At 45.3% G+C, this 21902-nt stretch overlaps 8 protein-coding genes; 3 read left to right on the forward strand and 5 right to left on the reverse strand.

The window, feature by feature from the left end:
- Window positions 1-167: 167 nt before the first annotated feature.
- GSBLH_T00006457001 (uncharacterized protein) lies at window positions 168-1926 on the reverse strand (the record flags this gene model as incomplete). The annotated part of the gene is given in 8 exon segments (XM_013041091.1): window positions 168-384; window positions 413-543; window positions 560-874; window positions 904-1125; window positions 1156-1283; window positions 1313-1596; window positions 1621-1733; window positions 1813-1926. The coding sequence occupies 8 exon segments, from the start codon at window positions 1924-1926 to the stop codon at window positions 168-170; spliced, it is 1524 nt and encodes a 507-aa protein (XP_012896545.1).
- Window positions 1927-2033: 107 nt separating this feature from the next.
- On the reverse strand, window positions 2034-6712 carry GSBLH_T00002616001 (uncharacterized protein; the record flags this gene model as incomplete). XM_013041092.1 has 1 exon in its annotated part: window positions 2034-6712. One exon carries the CDS (start codon window positions 6710-6712, stop codon window positions 2078-2080), a length of 4635 nt encoding a protein of 1544 aa, XP_012896546.1. The 3' UTR covers window positions 2034-2077.
- Window positions 6713-11609: 4897 nt separating this feature from the next.
- GSBLH_T00002617001 (uncharacterized protein) lies at window positions 11610-11891 on the reverse strand (the record flags this gene model as incomplete). The annotated part of the gene is made up of 3 exons (XM_013041093.1): window positions 11610-11705; window positions 11735-11802; window positions 11834-11891. The coding sequence occupies 3 exons, from the start codon at window positions 11889-11891 to the stop codon at window positions 11610-11612; spliced, it is 222 nt and encodes a 73-aa protein (XP_012896547.1).
- A 716-nt stretch (window positions 11892-12607) lies between these two features.
- GSBLH_T00002618001 (Ribosomal protein S8) lies at window positions 12608-13167 on the reverse strand. XM_013041094.1 has 2 exons: window positions 12955-13167; window positions 12608-12920 (listed from the first exon to the last, which is right to left on the reverse strand). Exons 1-2 carry the CDS (start codon window positions 13082-13084, stop codon window positions 12661-12663), a joined length of 390 nt encoding a protein of 129 aa, XP_012896548.1. The 5' UTR covers window positions 13085-13167; the 3' UTR covers window positions 12608-12660.
- A 360-nt stretch (window positions 13168-13527) lies between these two features.
- On the forward strand, window positions 13528-15102 carry GSBLH_T00002619001 (uncharacterized protein; the record flags this gene model as incomplete). Its single annotated transcript, XM_013041095.1, has 4 exons — window positions 13528-13562; window positions 13599-13701; window positions 13733-13875; window positions 13908-15102. 4 exons carry the CDS (start codon window positions 13528-13530, stop codon window positions 15100-15102), a joined length of 1476 nt encoding a protein of 491 aa, XP_012896549.1.
- A 505-nt stretch (window positions 15103-15607) lies between these two features.
- Window positions 15608-16706, forward strand: GSBLH_T00002620001 (uncharacterized protein; the record flags this gene model as incomplete). Its single annotated transcript, XM_013041096.1, has 7 exons — window positions 15608-15676; window positions 15707-15840; window positions 15872-15985; window positions 16016-16070; window positions 16107-16226; window positions 16257-16388; window positions 16419-16706. The coding sequence occupies 7 exons, from the start codon at window positions 15608-15610 to the stop codon at window positions 16704-16706; spliced, it is 912 nt and encodes a 303-aa protein (XP_012896550.1).
- A 1702-nt stretch (window positions 16707-18408) lies between these two features.
- On the forward strand, window positions 18409-19448 carry GSBLH_T00006458001 (Glycosyl transferase; the record flags this gene model as incomplete). The annotated part of the gene is made up of 5 exons (XM_013041097.1): window positions 18409-18564; window positions 18595-18876; window positions 18938-19066; window positions 19100-19235; window positions 19270-19448. The coding sequence occupies 5 exons, from the start codon at window positions 18409-18411 to the stop codon at window positions 19446-19448; spliced, it is 882 nt and encodes a 293-aa protein (XP_012896551.1).
- Window positions 19449-20759: 1311 nt separating this feature from the next.
- GSBLH_T00002621001 (Serine-threonine kinase) lies at window positions 20760-21854 on the reverse strand (the record flags this gene model as incomplete). Its single annotated transcript, XM_013041098.1, has 3 exons — window positions 20760-21122; window positions 21156-21531; window positions 21568-21854. The coding sequence occupies 3 exons, from the start codon at window positions 21852-21854 to the stop codon at window positions 20760-20762; spliced, it is 1026 nt and encodes a 341-aa protein (XP_012896552.1).
- Window positions 21855-21902: the final 48 nt, after the last annotated feature.

Here is a 21902-nt window from a genome sequence, read left to right on the forward strand (position 1 = left end):
GGAAACTAGAGCGGATAAAGAGAAATGGGGAAGAATGCACGATTTCCGCCTTGTTAAACGCGACGAGGAGAAGAAGAAGAAGCGATGTCCAAATCCCCACCCACTCATAAACCACAAAGAATGGAAGAGAGAACCGTCTAGAAGCAAAAGCGAGTCCAAATCGCAAACTACACCGAGAGATCGTACAGAACTCCCACAAAAATAGCGATCGGTCCCGTGAGTCCCATTAAAATCATCGGCTGTCCTCCCAGAAAAGCCCAAATGATGGAGGTAATGCTCTGGCCGAGGAGAGTCTCAACGGTCCCGATGTTGCCATGAGAATATTTGTGAATCAACACAGCAAAGATAAGAGTCGGACCGAGCTGGGAAATGAAGATGAGAAATCTGAACAGCAAATTCGAACGACATGTACGTTTTCAAGATCGTGTTCACTGTGTATCCATCTCCGAAGTCCGACCAATAATAGCGCGATCGGGTTGCAACATCCTTCTTCAGCCCACAAAACAACCCTTTCTTCTTTTCTTTCCCTTTCGGATGCTTCTTCTATTCGTCAGCGTACGAGACTTTCTACACTCACCCTTCTCTGGATCCTCACAGCCATATCAGCCAGAGCGTGGATAACATCTGCTCGCGATTTTGCCAGGAAAAGGTCGGAATAAAGCGACTGATCAGTAACGACCTTTGATAGCAGCGTGAACAGATTATGAGACCATAAACTATGGGATGCATCCGATGAGATTATGAAAACGAATCTAGGAATCGAAGAAATCGTAAATGAAGACTTGAGTTGTTGATAATCCTGCTCTGGAATAACAGATCGCTGTGTAAGTCGCGCAAACAAAACATCGTTAAACACTTGGCTTTCTCGAACACTCTACTAACCAATCGATATCACTTCTATACTTCGATCAATAGAAATCCATTTAGGTAAACAAGACCTTTATCCGAAGCTAAACGACGTGCATCCAAACCAGAATCAACTCCTTTTTGTTTATTATATTTTGTTATGATGCCTTCCAAGATTTGGACAAGCGATTTTCCATTACTTTCTTCTTCTAACAAAATCAATCCTGAGTTCAGCAGATCGCAAATAACATGTAAATCTTCAGCATCTTCAGGGTGAGCCTATGTTCAATCCCATTCGCTTCTAAGTACGCGAGAATACATCTCTTCCTGACTGCTCCAGTTGTTGGGAACCAAATTGAGAGGGTGCGGCTGCTCTTCCACATCCCCTTCCAATACCTCACTTACATAACTATTAGCCGCAATGATTCGATTCAACTCTAGAATCGTACTGAAAACTTGCAAATACCTCCCTGAGAACTTACCGACTTTGTGTAATTGGACGAATGAATACTATCATTATCCTGCTTCGAATTGGGAGTCACTCCTCCATGTGATTTGTAATGGAGGACTATGCTGTTGATTGTCGAACTGTACTGAGAAGAACGTTGGAGGTCAAAGCTCGGAGAACGTGACTCAACCTCGGAAAGATAGCTAGAACCATATCTATCGTCCTCATCATCATCCAGTAAACTATTTTGATCATTGTGAATAAACCCGTGTTCACTCGAAACCGACAAAGGACGAGTTGCACTAAAAGTAACGAGAATATACTACGAAGACATTTGAACATGCTCCAATTCCTCAACGACTGAAGTATCTATGCAATTTTGTTTTCTATTATCTTCTTTCCTTAGTTCTTGTCTTATAGTATCTTCGTCTCTTGATTTCTATTTTATTACAACTGGAAAGAGAGGAAACAGTATCCAATTTTTGTAAGGCGCGTTGTAAACGTATTCTATCTCCTACTGCATAGATTCCTAGTTTATCCATATATTCCTCATTGATATCGGGTAATAACGAAACTGTGATATTGTTTTGCAAGAAAGCTTGGGTATAGCTACATTTCACGTAACCCATCATGATATTACTGTTCTAGTCCGTTCTCAGCAAGCCATGTCTCTAAATCACCTTCCTCACTACTCATACAGCTAATAGATAATCGAAAATAGGAATCAAACAAACAAATCTAGCCAATTCTGCATACATGCAACATTATTCATAGCTCTCGACTTTAGACCTTCACAGCAGTCTTCGTCTTTACCTGAGCTGGCTTCGGAGCCGGAGCCTTCGCAGACTTAGCCGACTTCGGCATCGATTTCTTCGCTCCGCTCTTCTTCTTCTTGCTCAACAACACTATCAGAACAACAATCGCCACGATCACGATGATCACGACAACAACGATCAGTACAATCAACACATAGTTCACAGGAGCTTCCAACACCAGAATGTTGATCGTAGTGGTGATCGTTCCTCCCTCGTTTGTCACAGAAATCGTGTACTTTCGAGAGTCCTGCACCGTGGTCGGCTTGCCAGTGATCGCTCCAGTCGAAGGAACCAGAGTCAGACCCGCAGGCAACGTGGGGAACGAAGTCACAGTCACCTCAACGCCAAGAATCGTAGGAACAACGTTCACTTCCTTGTTCTGAGTGAGTTCCAAAGTGGTAGCACCATAATCAATACCCTGAGGAATGGAAGGATAGCAGGCAGTCACTTCCTCCGCGAACGTTCCATTGTTGCAATAACGGCTTCGAGTTCCCTCATAAAGATTCGGACACTCAGCATAAGCAATATCTCCGTTCATCGCTCCAGCAAAGTCGCCTTCAGGACGACAGTAATCAGTGGAGGCGATCAGTTTGGTGAACAGATAGAAATCAGCAAGCTGGAATCTCTTCGTCTTTCCCCAGTTATCACAATTCATCGAATCGGTGTTGGAACACTCCGTAGCCACCAATCTGTACTTGTTGTACGGATTCACATTGAACATGTTGTAAAGCTTCTGCTCAAAGTACGAAGTGAACATTTGACCAGCCTTCGACTGCAGAATCGTCCAGTTCTCTCCGTCATTCGAACCATACAGAGTCCAACCCGAAGGATGGCGGTTGTTGCAGTCATTTCCAGACACCAGACCGTATCGACCGATCGGTTCACGACGATCATTGCTCCACGACCAGATCAGCTCCACACCCTCGCAGATTCCAGTAGCAGTCAGCATCTTCGTGGCCGAATTGTTATCGAATACCTTGTCCGATCCCTCGACTCCAGTCAAAGCAGGCACCGTCGTACCCGTACCATCCAGCAGCATGTACATGTTGTCCAGAATCAGAATCGCAGATCCATCGAAGCTGTTCGTCTCCTCGTTCGCCTCATAGCGATGCAGCTCGAACGCCAGAATGTTCTCGCCCACCACCAGCCGCTCTCTCTGCACGGCCTCTCCGATCACCAGCAAGAACGGTTCACCGCTCTCGCCCGTAGCCGCAGTATCCTCCTTCACCTCCGTATTCTCGGGGAGATTGTAGCGACGGATCTCCACTCCGTTCAGATACACAACCACTCCGGCCTTCACGTTCACAGCGATGTCCATCGAAGCGAACTCCGTCAGATCCTCGATCTGGAACTTCGTGAAATAGTACTGAGTCACACCGCTGGCCGCAGGGAACTGACCCGGTCGCTGCGTCTCCCAGTTCGAGGGAGCTCCGCTCAGAGTGTTCCAGCCCGCAGGAGCGGCCGTGCCGTCCACCAGGTAGCTCCAGTGAGTCCACTGAGGATACACAGAATACGCAGGATTGAAGTTGTACTCCTTCTCCGTCGCTCCGGCAGCCAGCGACTCCGACAGAAGCGTGCGCCCATCCGCCAGCTTCACCGTCGCCTTGTTGTTGCCCCAACCGCCAGTGCCTTGCTTCTTCAGCACCAGAGCATACGTCGTTGCAGGACGACACATCGGAATCGAGAGCGAACTGTAGTCAGCGAAGTTCGAGCGCTCCTCCAATTCCTCGCCAGTCGCACGATCCTTCAACACGAACGAGCACGTAGAGGCTCCCGTTTCGAACGTCAATTCAATGCTGAAGGATACCATGTCTCCAGCGCACTCCTGAACCGTCAGAGTCACCGTCGCCGTCTTCTCATCGCCCAGAGGATTCAGCGCAGTGATCGTGTACACGGTCGAAGCCTTGATGTCCGTGGGAGTTCCAGTGATCATTCCAGTCGTCGTACTGAACGAAAGTCCAGTCGGAAGCTCAGGAGTGATCGAGAACGTGTTGTAATAGGAAGAAGAGCAAGTCCATCCAGGCACTTCAGCACCCGTATAGGCAGTAATCTCGCTCGGACTGAACGACAGCTCCGGAATCTCCAGCGAAGAATAGTCCTGCAACAACAAATTCCAATCAGCAAGAGCATAGTAGTTATCAGTGTCGTCCACACGAGCCTTCTTCAGAGTCAGTTGGTAGTATGTCCACGCCTTTGTATTCGAAGGCATGTAGAAGCAATACTCCGTAGAACGCGAATCGAAGTACACCTCAGACTCGCTCTTCAGCTCGCTGAAGGTCTGACCATCCATCGATGCCTCAATGCTCCACTCACGAGGATCATAATTATTCGACTGAGAACTCGTTATGAAGCAGTAGTTGTTGAAATATTCGGCTCCATCGTTCGCGAACTGGATCGTGAACTTCTGAGTCGGAGTAGTCGCCTTGTACACATAAGCATAAGTCGAAGGATTCATATCGAACAGCTTACCAACCTCGCTCGAAGTAGTACCAGCCGTCGAATAATCCCAATAGCGAGGATGGATGTGCGAATCCTTCAGCAATCGAAGATGCATATCAAACTCAATCTCGATATCCGCACTTCCCAGAGTCAGCACAGCCACAGCGATCGTGTTGCTTCCAGCATTGATGTGACTGATCGCTCCCGTCACACGTCTCCAATTGTACACCGAGCTTCCTCCAGTCGGAGTCGACTCGGCCGTAAGATCGCCCGCTTCCAGATAAGAACGATAGATCTCCTCTCCGTTCAAGTACGCAAGAACTCCGTTGCGAGCCTTCAGATACAACTCAAATCCTTGAGCTCCCTCCTTCGAAGCCACATTGAACGTCGCACGGAACAGCTTCACCTTCTGCGCAGTCGTAGGACGCGAAGAAGCATCCAGAGTCGTCCAGGCAGAATCCGAGAAACCACTCGTGTACCAGTTCGAAGGAACCGTTCCATCAGCAAGATACTTGAACGAACCAGCCGAAGCAGGAAGCAGAGGAAGATCAATCGGCAACACAAACGAATCCTCACCTTCAATTGTCAGACGAGTCTTCGCCAAAACAAACGAATGACCGTCAGCAAGAGCATTAATCGTCATCAAAGAAGTACTCTGCCATGTCGTACCCGAAGAACTCGTCATCGTCACCGTGTATTCACCAACAGGCAAGCAAGTACCCACCAAACTCTCCGTGTTGCTCGATGCAAGAACCGATTGTCCTTCACTGTTCTTAATCGTCCAAGTCTCAGAGGCGGTATTGTAGTTCACCTTCTCCACTGAAACCGAAATGTAGTTGGGCAGATCGCAAGACAAAACAGTAATCGTAATCGTGCAAGTGTAGACCTGACTGTCCACAGAATACGTCGCAGACACAGTGAACACAGTTTCTTCCAAACCCTCCGTAGGAATACCAGTAATAGCACCACTCGTGCTATCGAAGTTCAGACCAGCAGGAAGAGAAGCGCCACCAGCTCCAGCAATCTGCCAGTTCGTGTAGCCAGACTTACCAGGAGTAATGTCCACATTATCAATACCCACCGACCAGGAATAAACATCCTGAGGATACGAAATGCCTGGAGGAACGTAAGCAGCACCAGTGAACAGCAGATTCCACTCAGACATCTGAATAACATTACCATAAAATCCAGATAAAGATTTCACAGCATTGCACTGCCATTTGTATTTGTTATAAGCAAGCTGATTCTCTATCTCAAAGTACTTAGTCTGGTAACGCGCAGTCCATGTTATACCACTCTGAGTATCGAGAAGATCCCACTGGCTTCCATCATTAGAGCCAAAAATGTCCCAATTAACACAATCACGAATATCATAATCGTTAGCTGTCGAAAACGCATACTTGTTAACAACCAAACGATCGTTGTTACCAAACGTCCAAATGTGAGTAGTAGGGAAAGATGCAGAAGTAACGTCCACGCACCATTTAGTAGAAGTATTTCCATCATATAACTTGGCTCCATTTTCACTTGGTCTGTTAGGATTATCAGGAATGCAATAATAAGATCCATCAGAATCAATGAGACGATAATCTTCATTCAAATAGGAAACACTACATTGGAACTCTTCAGCACTTGGAGCACTTGAGCCAGAATGCACTTCAACACCAATAACATACGTATCGTTTTCAGGTGTAGGAATTGCAGCCAAAAGCTGAACATAAGTGTGTTTACCAGTTGTCGAGGCAGTTGCTTCCGTAGAAGAGGAAATCTCTCCGTCAGGAAGATTCCATCGGGTAAGCTCTTGACCATTTACATATACAACAGCGCCACCATTAATTGTAAGAGCAACACGGATACCAAAATTATCGGTTCCAGTCATTTCAATCGAACGACGGAAGTAACGAGTCGTGGTAGTAGGAGCAGGATAATTTCCAGCATAGCTAGTCCAATCCAACTCTCCAGTAGTCCAAGAAGAGCTTGTTTGGGCAGTCGAAGAATACTGCCATTCTGCGGGAGGCCCAACCGTAAATGTCTGACTACAAGTATAGACACGATTACTATAAGAGCCGCCACAAGTCCATACAACTTGAACAATTTCTTCACCTCCTTGCTTAATGGAGAGTTTTGAGCCAGTAGTCCATCCATCTCCATAAGAGTCTCGCATTTGTACATAATACGTTCCATGAGCCAAGCAGTGATCAGTAGGATCATAAACTTTATTATTAATCATTTGTGAATTCACCTCGGAATAAATAGGTGTTCCGGTAGCAGAGGTTCCAGCATAAATGTCCAAAGACTCTTCATTATAGGCAAACGACTTTGTAGTTCGTTGGAAAGTTAAAGCAACCTCTCCTGCGGCGCAATCACTCGTAACCGTGGCTAGAAATTAGGTCAAATGCCAGGATACTACAGAAAACAAACGTGCAAACCAAAGCAAAAGCAATCAACTTCATGATAAAACTTTATTTAAGGTAATGTTATTTGTAGAATACAAATTCTGTCGTGAGTAAATTTATTGGGTAAAAGTATTAGTGCATCCAAGCATTACTCATGATTCAAACTTATTTGATGCACCAAACCTTCTGAACCAATTGTCTTTGAATAATTTTCATTTTTGCTATTTCCTTCTAATTATTGTCGAATACACAACCATTTTTGACCTTAACCTATCTTGTGTTGTTATATTTACTTGAAATTTTAATCACAGTGTTTCTTAAGTTCCTATTTGAGGTTAGCCTATCTTGGGTGTATTTTGCTTATTGAGGTCGAAATGTATCTATTCTGAAGCTATCATGAATTGAGGTATATAGAAGTTTTATTCATGCTTCTGGTCATGTGTTTCTGTTTTATAATAATAATGACTACCTTTTTTTACACGAATACTTATAGTCATCGTTATCTGTACAATATATCGGACATTTCTTTCATTTCGTATTTTCAATGGATAATAATATGAATGTCGGTGTATCTTAATAATTCTGATTTGTATTGACTACTTGTAATGGAAAACAGAGTTATTAAGATTAGCTGTTCGATACCAATAATTCTGGAATTCCTATGTTCTATATTAATAATTGTGCTTTTCTTTTTATTTGCACTTTACTGAAGTTTTAAAATTTATCTACCTTAATTTTGGCTAGCATTCTATTTAGATAAGTAGCTGTTGTGAATACTACAGTCTTCTGTTCGTTTACATTTATAAGGTCTATTAGGTAATACCATGGGGAGAGAGTATTGTCTGCAATGTAATGTAATGATAGCATTCTTTTAGTCAGTGTTTGGTAAGGAGGTTATGTTTACTTTGCTTGTGCGCATTTTTGGGAATGGATTCCTCTTGTGAGTATTATGCTAGGTTCAAATAGTTGGAAAGGGTTATTATGGTTCCTGTGTATTTTTGCTGGGTTTGTTTTACCATGTTTTTCCGTAAATATATTCTATTCATAATATTGAGTATTATTTCCTTTGTATATAATATTTCTCTTTTTGACAATATTTAATAAATCATTTCTTAATTCCAAGTGTTTCTTCCCATCGATGTTTTATTGCTGAAATCAAGATAGCCTTATTCTTTATTTTCCTTTCGTAAACAAAGAAAGAGCCAAAAATAGGTTTCAGCAACAGTTTGGAACTGTACTGCCTTATTTTCATTTTGAATTTTGTATTCCAGCCTATTTTGTCTACCTCTAAGCGTGTTCCATTACTTCAGGTAATCGCTAATTGCTTTTGTTTGAGTAGTTTTGTTAACTTTTTCCTTCTGATCATCAAAACGATAGATACCCCAAATTGTAAATTTTCCCATTCGCCATGAAGGAATTGATATTTGCCCCCCTAATAATAATATAGAGCATAGTACTGTCTTATCTATTTATATTCTATATTAAAAGGGATCATAGTAATATATAGTTATTGGAGGTGAATAAGAACAAGAGCTAGCAAGAGTTCGTGTAAATAGCAATAATGCATTAATAAGGGATGATAATCAGCTATTGCTAGAAGATATTTACACACATATATTAATGACTAAAATTGATTCTTTTTACTATTAATTGGCTTCGTTTTTGTGGATGGTTGTAGCCAAAGAGAAATATAATATTTTCTATTTCCGAAATGGATATTCTGAAGACTAAACAATTAGTTTGTTCTTTGGATAGTGTATTTCGGAATCGAATGCTTTGCTTTCAGAAATGTAGTCATATTCCACAAAAATGGAGATATGAGGATCACTTTTGTACACAGTAACAAATTCTGTATATGCTATTTTACATTAATATTTCTATTATTACTTTTAGAATTCTGCGAACAGCCTCTGTTTGGATTACAACAATGGATCGTACACAGACGAACTGTAATGCAAAGGAATCAGTATTTTGAGATAGAAAAATTAATATCACATGCTTGAATCATTGCCTTTTAAAAATAAGGGAAATCACACATATTGAATGATTATTTAATTATACATACTTTATTGTAGAATAATGTTATCAGCGCTATTTGTTGTGATACTGGCTTTTAACAAGCCCAGTGTCTTTATACAAGCTTGCATTATAAACCAGTACAAAACGATACTTATTATAGCTCAGTTCATGATCAAACATTATGGAAGAAACTCAGCATCGCTATGTATATTCTTAATCTTTTTTGGAGCGAAAGATAAGATAAATGTGAACCAGGCAGCATCATTAATACAGTTATTAAAGCATTTAATCTACAGTTATGCCAATAGAAAAGAAAAAGCGGTTAGTATTAGTGTTTATTTGATTCAATTAGTTTTTCTTTACTGATTATGTGAGTAGAATTATACGATTGATAGGTCAAATTGCTTTTTACTCACGATTCGAGATGATACAGGAATGGAAGAGGTGAGTGTGTGGCAATATCATAATTCATTCTCCAACTTTAGTTTGTAGTATATTATTCTCTGCTGTACAACCTCGCAATCTATTATCATGTATATTTAATCACCATTAAAAGTGTCACACTAATCTGATTTAATAGACATATAATATTTCAGTCATTTAGTTCATAATCTGCGATGGCAGTCATACGATATTCATTACAATCGTTATTGCATAACATGCATATTTAATGGTGGAAATAAAGCAATATATAAGTGTTGATGAATTGTTTGAATAGATGTAATAAAGAGTAGATGCAAACATCAATAACACCATACTGTTTTTATGCTTTTATTGACTTATTGGGTTCAGCAGTAGAAAGAGATTTTATGCGATTTTTGGTATCAGTATATGCATGGAATTCACTGGATATACTATGGCGATTATTTTTCTATTTGTAAAAGGAATGAATGTGTAGATTACTTTTTATTGTTGTTGGTTATCAAGGTAATTGGAGCATCTATCAATTTGCTGCTCATGGTTTTGATACAAAACGGATAATTGCTTTCTGAAAAAGAATAATGTGTTTATCTGGTTTCATTTTTAATGTATCGAAAACAACAGGGCAACGAATGCCAAATAAAGAGGAATTGGATAATGTGTAACTGGAATATATCGGGAGTAACACTTATTTTATGGGGATCATTCGCAAGATACAAGATACGATCATGACCTAGTATTATCGATATAGAAACAACAACAATACGCTTAAACGAATTACCATGTATGTGGGTGATTTCTTTCATTATTAATCGAAGTCATTCTACATATTAAATCTTGAGTCACTGGAATCCATTCTAAACTTTATACACTTATCAGAAATACAAACATTATATTGTAATTATTTTTCAGTGATACGAAACAATGATATGATATTGATTGACTGATTGACTTTTAGTTATGATTCCATATTATTTGCAATTAGGCATTCTCTCGATGTAAATATTTATTCTCACCCAGTAATATCATGTTTTCCATTTTGTTCCTTCAGTGACACTGAACTTTGATTGTTTCTTCAACAAACACGTCACAATACCCGATCAAACAACGCCCTCACATTCCACGCCTTCCCCTTCATTTCCTCTGCTCCCGATCGCATCATTCCATTACTCATCAACGCCTGAATCTCGTTCTGTTTCGCCTGTTTCTCCCTCTCTTCCTCTTCTTCCTTTTCTTTCCGTTCTTCTTCTTTTCGAATCGTTTTCTGCACCGACGCCAACGCTTCCGAACTCACCGCCAACTGCCCCGCGGATTTCCCCTTCCCGCGGGGAATCTGCTCGATCAGCCAATCCCCCTCGCCGTCCCGCGGTTCGATCGAATCGAGCGTTTCAAGCATGTCGGCGCGCTCTTTCTGCGCACTTGTCAAAGTGGTCAACATTCTTCGCTTCGTTTCCTGCGCCTCCGCCAAGGCCTCGAAACTCCTCCGACGCTGCGCCGCGCGGTTTTGGAGCACTTTCTAGAGTGAATCGATTTCCGCGGGAAAACCTCCAATTTTAGCACGAGGTCCATTGCCTGGTATAAAGCGTCGGATGTGTCGTCGGGGTCGTCGAGGAGGTCAGGGAGAACGTTGGTAAAGTCGTGTGTGGAAAGAGACCAGTTGGGAAGATGGCTGAGCTGGGATAAAGAATGGAGGGAAATGATTACGGAATCATGTAATTGTTCGAAAGTGGGTGAAAGAGTGGAAAGAGTGAATCCGGAAGTGATGAGGCTTTCGATGGTGTGGTGGTAATCGAAGGGCTCGTCGGAAGTGACATCTCCCTGGATGAGAGGGAAAACCGGAGAAGTACGGAATTGCTTTCAGGAGAGCTTGGAAACGAGTTGGATGTGTCGATATCGAACGAACGCGATGCATCATCGACCGAGTAATCTGCGGGCTCGTTGGGAACGGCGGTGGGAAGCGAGAAGTCGCGCTTTCGATTCATTGCATAATCTTCGGCAGCCAGTGCGATCGCTTCTTCCACCGATGCTTGCTTCTCGGGGGGAAGAATGCTTCGCGTTCGCCAAACGTCTACAATGTGGCGGATTTTGTTAACGAGAGGGTAGTGGTAGCGAACAGATTCGTAAAAAATGACTGGCAAATTCTAGGCTTTATGGAATTCGAAGACTTGCTCACTTTGGTATATTCTCCACTGAGTGGAGTATTTCGGAACGTTTGAATGACATCATTCAGGACATATCTACAATCTCATTCATTTTATTTGCATCAAACAAAAACAATAGTTTACGTTCTTCTTTACAATATCTGAAGTTTTCTTCCCACACCTACGATCAATTCCCCCTTTTTCATATACTTGATAGGATTCTTTGGCATTATATGGAAACGAACCAATATAGCGTGACGCATCCCTGATTCGAGCTTCTACTCATCAATCCCCTTCTTCTTGGTTCACCTGTTTGATCCAAGCTCCACAGCTTATTATACAGCACGTTGCTGTCAAATGCGTTCATTTGTGAATCGAACTATTTGATTCTGAGCATAAAAGACGTATTTCGATCTATTTTTTCATTTTGGTCACGATTCTTTTATTGTTGCATTTACTCTTTTTTCAGTTGTGAGTTTTTGGACAGTTCTGTACTGCTTATAGTGTATTTCTTGATTTCTGTGGAGATAACTTGTCACTGTCAAGAATCCAAGCTGAATCATCAATGTCAGAAGTATCAAATGAAGGGTCAACAGAAAATACTCTTAAAATGGAGCTTCGCCAGTTGATGGAAGAGCGTGCCTATTTGTACTATCTTATCTACCGTCGTGAAATGGATGCATCAAGTGATGGAAAAGAAGCAGTAAATGAAGAATTTGCGCAATTTTGCATGCAGGTTAAACAACTTTCGGGACAATATGCGCTCTTATTGGACGAGTTGGCTACAGCGGTGGATGAGAACGAGGAAATGTTCAACACACTGCAAGAGATCACGGATGAACGCGAGTCGTTGGCGATCGACATGCAACGTACTTCCAACGAGCTGGAATCCTGCAAGAGCATCCTGGACTTTTTAGTGTTGGAGCAGGACGAGCTGAAAAAAGAATCATCTACCAAGCAGGCGCTTCTCGCGACCTATCAGTCCATATTCAACTCGCAGTGGTTCTACTTCTCTCTCAAGCCGCTGACTCCACGCAAACGCATGAACAAAAAGTGATTGTTATGTTTGAGCACAAACACAGAAACAAAGTCCCAAGCTGACCCCATAAATCGTAGATGCAGTAGCCGTGATTGGTTTAATAGAAGAAACCAATGATCTTTCCACCGACGTGCTTGCGACGAGCCTCCTCGTGGTCCATAATGCCCTCAGAAGTGGTCAGGACGATGTGTCCGAACTGACGGCAGGGGAGCAGGTTGCGGGTCCACATCTCAATCTCGTTCAGCTTCACATCGAAGCGGGGAGAGATGCAGCCGCACTTGTTCAGACGACCAGTCAGAGTGACCACGACCTTTCCGGAACGGTGGTCATCAATCACGGTGATTTCACCAATGTAACCTAGTCCATAACTCGAATTCGCAATACGACTTACCCTTCTTCTGCATGCACTCAAGGAACTTCAGAAGCACCTTGGAGCAAGGGCGGACGAGCACTTGACGCTTACCACGCTTCTCAGCGTTGGTAATGGATTTCAAAGCGTTAGCAAGAACGTTCATCAACATGGCGATTCTACCACAAATGATTAGTACCGTTGGACATCAAATAACACAAAGAATACATACAAGTAACTTTTGAAGGTAGCTTAAGAAAACTTATTATATGGTGAAACTTGTGGTCAGATCGCAACGTCGTCGAGGATGAAACTCCCTTTTCCCAATCGTTATTAGACGTAGAGATTTATTGGTTTATGTGTAGGGACGAGTGATTGAATATAGGAGAATGCCGATAACCGTGTTTAGTCGAGCATTTGTGTTGGGCAGGTGAAGAAATTGACAATGTGGTATCGTACCTATTCTTTGATTGATTCCAAACTCTTTTCAATCCTCTTTTTCATAATCTGATCATTACAAGTCAATGACTCTATTTTGTGGTAGAAAATGCACACTTCAACCCTCTTTCTACACATTCCAATGCAATTTAAATCGATGCAATCACTCAGAATGAAATGAGTGATTCCCGCGGTTCACTTCAAAATGCGTAGTATTCACTCTCTAGTAAATTGTGAATCAAATGAAGTGTAATTGCTTCCTATGGAAATGGCTCATGTCTAGTCGATCTTCTCCATATTTGCGAGCCTCTTTGTACATTCCTTCCTGAGGTGAAAACTCCTGAGAAGAAGGTGATTGGCATTCGTACCGCTTGACTCCCAGGTTCCCTTCCGTGAGCGCTGTCTGTGGACTGTGGTTGCTTTGTTCGTTTACCTTGTGTGCTGCCAGATTCCTCTGTATGGCATTGCCAACGCTGCCTCCTCGGACCCCCTGTACTGGCTGCGTGCGATCTCTGCCTCGAACCGGTAGTTGGCAGTGTTTTGGTGTCATCGTCTAGCGGCACTCTGATGGAGCTGGGAATCACTCCCATCGTGACGTCCAGCATGATCATGCAGTTGCTGACGGGTCTGAAGTTGGTGGTGTACGATCAGAGCGTGAAGGAGGAGCGCGACCTCTTCGAGAGCGTGCAGAAGCTTTTTGGCCTGCTGCTGACCTTCATCACCTCGTTCGTGTACGTGGTGTCTGGCATGTACGGTCCCACGAGCGAGCTGGGCTGGATGACGTGCGGTCTTCTGATCTTCCAGCTGTCGCTCTCGGGCGTGATCGTTCTTCTGCTGGACGAGATGCTGCAGAAGGGATACGGTCTCGGTTCTGGCATCTCTCTGTTCATCGCGACGAACATCTGCGAGTCTGTGATGTGGCGCGCGTTCTCTCCGATGACGATGGACACGGGCCGCGGCAAGGAGTTCGAGGGCGCGGTGATCTCGCTGTTCCACCTGCTGATCACGCGGAAGGACAAGATCCGCGCGCTGCGGTACGCGTTCTACCGCTCGGCGCTGCCGAACCTGTTCAACCTGCTGGCGACGGTGGTGGTGTTCCTGGTGGTGGTGTACTTCCAGGGCTTCCGCGTGGAGCTGGCGGTGAAGAACCCGAAGTACCGCGGCCAGCAGGGCGTGTACCCGATCCGTCTGTTCTACACGAGCAACACGCCGATCATCATCATCTCCTCGCTCACCTCCAACCTGCTCATCCTCTCCCAGATGCTCTCGCGCCGCTGGGAGGGCAGCTTCCTGGTCTCGCTGCTGGGCCGCTGGTCGCACGACGAGCAGCAGAGCCGCCCCATCGGCGGACTCATCTACTATCTGATGGCGCCCGCCTCGCTCTCCGCCGCCCTCGCCGACCCCATCCAGCTCCTCGTCTACCTCGTGTTCATGCTGGGCGGATGCGCGGCGGTCTCCAGACTCTGGATCGAGTTCTCCGGAACCTCCTCGCGCGACGTGGCGCGCCAGCTCCGCGATGAGGGCATGACCATGAAGGGCTACCGAGACAGCGCCCTCATCGACGTCCTCAACCGCTACATCCCCACGGCGGCCCTGCTGGGAGGACTGTGCATCGGAGCGCTGACCGTGTTCGCGGACTTCATCGGGGCCATCGGCTCGGGAACGGGAATCCTGCTGGCGGTGACGACGATCTTCCAGTACTTTGAGATTTTCAAGAGAGAGAGAGAGGAGCTCGGATTCCTGGGGTTCTAACGGGTGAATGTGTGGTGTTTGAGTGGATTGTTTGTTGGAAAAAGGAATGGGGGAGGTGAAGCGAGGCAAGAGAGGCGATGCGAGGCGAAGCAAGGTCAGGTGACAAATGTGAAGGTGTAAATTATTTTGAAAATAGAGAGAAAGATAAACAATCAAAAAGGAATGAATGAGGATATTGGAAAAGGAAACAATCGTATTAATCGCTTTACAATACACACTCCAACCAATCAATTTGCTATCCTATTGTTTGCTGATTGTGTTTGCAACGAAATGACTCACACCGCTCTAAATACACCCATTATTCAATTATAAATCGATGCCCTCACAACAATAGAATCACAGCAATTATCCAATTGTGTCACCCAGGAACACAACGAACAAGGTACGAGACAAACTACAGTGCGACAATGGGTTGCAACTCGCATGTATCCCCAATTCGAGAGCGTGCCAAACCATTTCCAATAGCGTTTCATGAAGTAAAAAACAAGAAATAGTATCTTGGTGCATGAGGGATAACCGCGATTATCTTAGATGCAATGGAATTTCATTTTTGTTCATTGACTGTACAATGCAGGTACGCATTCTAGGTATATCTCACAGTTAGGGGAGTAGACCACGCAATAACAGTGCCAGTAACCCTCCCCCTGAAATTACAGAGAAGTATACCATTAAAAAGGAGCTCGGTAAAGGAGCTTACGGAACAGTATACTTGGCTGTAGAGAATGAAACCAAAAAAGAGTGTGCCGCCTTCAGTTTGCGTAATTTCTAGAGTGGCAATCAAGCGAATTGATGACGTTTTTCGAACAAAAATAGATGCAAAGCGAGCTTTACGTGAAATCGTGATTTTGCGTCATTGTCACCATCCGAACATTTGCGGTTTGAAGTACGCTTTGGATCCATCTCTTCTTTCCAGAGGCTTAATCGTACCGCCGGATCAGTTTACCTACAAAAGTCTTTGGATGGTACAGGTTGGATCCTTTTGTATTCTAATTTCTAATCGCTAGGAGTACGGAGGCTGGGACCTTTACCGCCTGCTCCGCAACTCCAAGCGCATTTCGAATTGGGGTGAAGCCCACATCCGTTCCATCATGTATCAGCTCCTCTGCGGCCTTCTGTATCTCCAAGTACGCCAATCCTGCCCCATTTGATCGCAGAGCGGGAACATTGTGCATCGCGACCTCAAGCCGTCCAACATCCTCATCAACAGCCAATGCGACATCAAAATCATCGATTTCGGCCTGGCCCGCCAGATGAACCACCAATACGCGGAGCATCGCGAATCCCGGGTAATGTCTCTTTCTCCCGTTCATCCCGAGCGACATCGCGGATGCGGGTATCCAGCACCTCCCCAACCCGCAGCGCCAACTCACCCAGCACGTGGTCACGCGCTGGTACCGCGCTCCGGAGCTCATTTTGATGCAGGAATCCTACAACGCCGCCATCGACATGTGGTCCGCCGGCTGCATTTTCGCGGAGTTATTGCAGACGCTGGAGCCGGGGATGAAGGCGCAGCCGCTGTTTCCCGGGAAAACGTGTTTCCCGCTCAGCGCGGGGAGAAAAGAGCGGGGAAACAGCGAGAAGCTGGACGAGGAGTTTCGCGCTGAAACGCACCAGTTGATGAAGATTTTTGATGTGATTGGCACGCCGGCGAGGTGGGTCCCGCGGGGAAGCGATGAAAGGTAGGGAGGATATTGAGGGGCTGGATGAGGGTCCGATGAAGACGGTAGGTTCCGCGGGGATGGCGTGTGTGTGTGTAATGAGTAGTATTTGCTGGGATTGGAGCCGATCGAGGCGGTGGATTACTCGAATTTGTTCCCGTCGGCATCGAATGATGCGATCGCGTTGTTGCAGTCGATGCTGATGTTCAGTGAGATCGATGGCGGAGCGTGAGAGATAGATCCTAAGAAGCGAATCTCGGTGGAAACGGCGTTACGCTCTGCGTTTTTCGCGGGGATTCGGAGCGAGGAGAAGGAAATCGTGATGGCGGAGCGCATTCCGTTCCCGTTCGAGTACGATTCTATCAGCACGGAGACAGAGATGCTGCGTCTTCGCCGTTTGATTTATCACGAGACGGTGGAGTTCAAGTGGGAGATGATGGACAGATGCATGGTAGTGAAACGGAGCAGAGGCCGGTTTTGAGGCGGAATCGCAGCCGAACGATCGCTACGATGAAGGACGAGCCGATCCCGAGGCGAGAGACGCGAACACGTCGATTGGGAAGTGATGGGGGATTTTCGGGGAGAGAACGATCAGGGGATAAGAAAAACTGCTCGATTCTGTAACCTTACATTGTTGCAATACGTTGTTTGTTTGAGTAGAGATACAAATTAGTTCTTTTTTGAATTGTGTGAGAGGATGAGGTTGTGGTTTACACCGCTGTTGTTCCTCACTGTGTGTATCGTCTTCTTCTATGAAATGGTTGCAATGCGGTACGATCGTAATCAGTAGAAATCACTCATGCGGAATACTGCAATTCGAGTTTCAGATGGGTCAGAAGAACGGATTTTAATATCAAGGAGACCTAGAAAGAAGATGGTACAACCATCGGTTCCTGAGGATTTGGTGAAGGTTGGAAATGGAAATTCAGAGAATTTCAGGCAAAATAGGGGTATGGATGCAAAGAATTCGGCGCATTTTAGTAAAGACGTGTTGAAGTCGTTTCAAATAAATTGGAATGTGGAAAGCAAGGGTGGTAGTGTGGATTCTACCAAGTTAGGAGAGAAGAAGCAAGGAGTGGACATTGAGGGTTTAAAATCCAAGGAAATCGGTTTAGTTGAAATGGTTTCTTCTTGTACGGGAGTGGAATGTGAAAAGGATGCTAATTTGGTCCAGCCAGTTCAGGAGGAGAAAGATTCGATGTTTGTACTGGGAACGGAATCTGCTGCTATGTCATCCAATGAAATGAAATCTCTTTCGACGCAATCCCCGAACGAGGAGTCGCAGCAAGACAAGCTCCAAGCGAATTCTAACGAATTATGGAATGATGAATCGAAATCGAATTCGAAATCGAAATCGAATTCAAATTCAATTCACTCATTGAGTAGGGAATCCTCTTCAGAACCCACATCAGCGATGCGAAAGCGTCCTGGTCGTGGTCGTGGTCGTGGTCGTGGTCGTGGTCGTGTGTTCTTGTACAGTCGTTATCGTCGTAACAAACAAACCAAACCAACGGCTGTTAGCAGTACTAACATAAACAATAACATTGCTGTTGTGAATGAACCCACAAAAGCGAGTCACGGGGAGTTTTTTCTTGGTGATACCGAGCGCCTCTACAATACTCGCTACAAACAAGCGATTCGCAACGCCATGCGAAGTAATTCGAACTTCAAATCCCCAAAAAACAAAAACTCCACTTCTCCACCTCGCCTTCCCGCGCCTCCAAAGAATTACGCATTCGCCGAAGATTACGATACACAACCCATGAAACTCCTCGTGTTGCTTTCCTCGATGGAACCCGACACAGTAGTTCCATCGAATTCGATTCATTCGTAGCGCCATTTGTATTACGATGTGAAAAACCACATTTTGATGTACGAATTCTTTCAGAAGTTCTATTCCTTCAAAGCCATTGTCTTTTCCAACTCCACGAACGTTATCGAATTCTGTAGAGAACACAATGTCACCGTGATTTCCGACTATCTGCGAAACCCTTATAACATGCCGTATCTCCGCGATTTGTTCCTGCAGGCGTTTCATTTGAAAAAAGCGTTGTATTACGGGTATATCAACGGCGATATCGTGCTTTCTCCCGCGATTTTCGAGCTTCTAAACGAAGTTCGGCGATCCAAAACAATCCCATCTCTTGTATCCACACTCCAGGAATACTATTCCATAGCACGAAATCGCGGGGCGCGTGGTGAATAGTCGTTACCGCCAAGTGATGGATCCTTCGACCAAAGAATCATACCGGGCGTTTCTTTATGCATGTGAAAAAAAGGGCCGATTACGACACTTCAATAGTGCGGTAGGAATAAAGAAAAACCGCGGTGAGGGCTAGGATTACTTCGTGTTTCCGCGGACATTTCCGTTTGAGAAGATGAAGGATGTGGTGATAGGTCGGGCGAAGATTGACAACTATTTGATGGCGTTGATGTATCGAATGCACGGCTATTTGATTGACTCGACGTATCGAGGTGCGGTTTGAGTGGATGAGAATTGATGGATTAGTGCTTGGGATTCATTTGGGAATGTACGGCTATTTCGATAAGGAAGTGATTGATCCGCAAGAGCGGGAGGATAAGAATTGGAATAAGCTGTATTCGCCGAATATTAAGCGAAGCCATGCGAGTTTGGAGTTTGCGAAGTGGAGAGTGCCGGCGATTACGAATGGCGTGGATTGGCATTAGGCGTTTTTTTTTGATAATTTGAATGGAAGTGGATTAAAGTGAATAGAATAGAATAGAATAATGTGTGTGTGTTTGATTGAATGGATGTTTGTTCAAAGAAAAATGAAAATGGAAATAGAGAGGAAATCAATGAATGAATAAAAAGATGGTTTGATATGAGTCTTGAAGTTTAACCTCGCCTTCTTGAGTCATTCAATTCCTTTATCCATCCATTCAATTCATTCATTCATTCATTCATTCATTCATTCATTCATTCATTCATTCATTCATTCATTCATTCATTCATTCATTCATTCATTCATTCATTCATTCATTCACTCACTCAATTCATTCCTTCATTCCTTCATTCCCTTCCTCTCCATTACCACCACCACAATTCTCTCTCTCTCTCTCTTCTGTTTTCCAACAAACAACCCACACATAAAAAACACTCTTCCACCACCAAAAAACGTCCTTCACACCTCCTCCTTCTCCCCCTCCCCCAGCTTCTTCATCTCATGCACCAAATACTTCGTCAGCCACTTATTAAACGTCTCCACCAGCACATCCAAATACAACTCTCGCACGATCCCTGTACTCACCAGATCCGACACCAGCGTCTCCGCCGTCGACACTCCATACATAAACCGCGCGATCTGCGTCCACGTCGACTTCTGCTCCAGCTTCCGGTTCTTCCCTACCCTTCACCGCGGTTATTTCGCCTACAATACGAGCACACGATCCGGAACGTAAACTCGCAGCCCTCCTGCTTCACCAGCGCGAACGTCAGTCGATCCACCACCTCCGTTTCCCCGTTTCCACCGTCCGACGCGTCGTCTCCACCTCCACTCCCGCGGGAATCCACCGCGCCGTCTTCGTCCATGCCGTCGAACATCACAACCAATTGCACATAATCGACCGTATTTTTGGAATCCTCCTCCGACGAAACCGCCTCCCCCGCTTCTTCGTCCTCCCCCGATTTCCCGCCAAAAACCGAGTCGTCCTGGCTCGCCGCGCGCAGTCGCGAGATTCGGTCCGAGCTGGCCATTCCCGCGGGACTGAGCGTATCCGAGCCGAAGCCGGCGCTGCGGAAGGACGAAAGCGACGATTTATTTCGCTTGTGCAAAATCACCGCGTGCGTCTCCCGCGCCGACTGCATCAATGAAACGCCCTCCGTCGACAGCACCGGACGCGACAAATCCGGAGGAATACTCGCGGGACGGTGCATCTTCGGACTCCCCGCGGGATCCATCCCCGCGGGAATCGCAGAAATCGAGGCGGTTTCGCCCTGGAGGGCCGAAATCGGGGGGATTTCCGGCAGCGTCGTCGACTTCACCGGAGGGAGTTTCCCCGTTTCCCCTTCTCCGTTTCCACGGTCGGCGGTAACCGCGGTATTGGCGATTTCCGCGGCGGCGGCGCTCCAATCGACGGACCGCGTGATGGAGGGCAGAACCGCGGTTTCCTCGCTTTCCACGACGGTTTCGTCGAGGTTCTACCGTGAAAAAGTGGAAACGTGGAAACGTTGGTGGGGTCGACCTGGATGAATTCCTTGTCACACTCGCGAATTGTGTTCAGGAACGGATCTTTCAGCAGCTCCCCCGCGGAAGGGCGTTTCGCGTCTTTCGCGATTAATTTCATGATAAACGCCTTGGCTTCTTCGTCCTTGACGTCGTCGAGGCATTGTGGCAATTCCCCCTAGAACGTGAGGATAACCGCGGGGATCGGTACTTTGGTGACCTTCATAAAAATTTCGAGGATCGTTTTGCACTCGCTGTAGGGAACCTTCTTCGTGATTAGCTCGAGGACGCACATGCCGAACGCGTAGATGTCTACTTTCTCGTCGTAGACGCCGCTAGCGAAGATTTCGGGCGCCATGAACTCGGGCGTGCCCGCGATGGACATCTTGGAGTCCACTCGGCGAGTCGAGAGACCCAGGTCGCCGATGAGGATGGTGGACGTTTTTCCGTCGATGAAGATGTTCGAACACTTCAGATCGCGGTGGATGATGGGCGGATCGCGTGTGTGTAAATAATTCAGCGCCTCGAGGATCTGAAGAGACCAGCGCTTGATTACCTCCATGCTGAGCTGCTTGCCGCGCACGTAGCTAGAGAATTACCAGACATGGAGCAAACAGGGCTACTTGTTTAATGTTCCGCTTGTTACAATTTGGGTGATTAAAATAATTTTATCCTGACTTGCGTCGTACCACGAGGAATAGTACTTGATGAAATGAGCATTGTCTAGGTAGCGGAGTAGCTCCACCTCGCTCACAAAACGCTGTTTTTCCTTTTCGGGGAGGCCCGTCACCACAATTTCGTTCCACGCCACATCTTTACCATGGATGGTATCAAAGCCGCGATATCTGCACTTTACTCCCCGATTCAATCTACTACACTTCTTTAAAGGACCCAGAGCCAAGACATTCATTCAACTAGACTTAAAATTGCGTCAAACACACCCTACCTTCTTATATCG

This window comes from Blastocystis hominis (genome assembly GCF_000151665.1).
Source record: "Blastocystis hominis, Singapore isolate B (sub-type 7) whole genome shotgun sequence assembly, scaffold_2".
Lineage (NCBI taxonomy): Eukaryota > Bigyra > Opalinata > Blastocystidae > Blastocystis > Blastocystis hominis.

Coding starts and splice junctions, on each gene's coding strand:
- GSBLH_T00002618001 (XM_013041094.1), bottom strand. CDS start 13,084: ATGTTGATGAACGTTCTTGCTAACGCTTTGAAATCCATTACCAACGCT. Junction 12,921..12,954: donor TGAGTGCATGCAGAAGAAGG/GTAAGTCGTATT, acceptor GTTATGGACTAG/GTTACATTGGTGAAATCACC.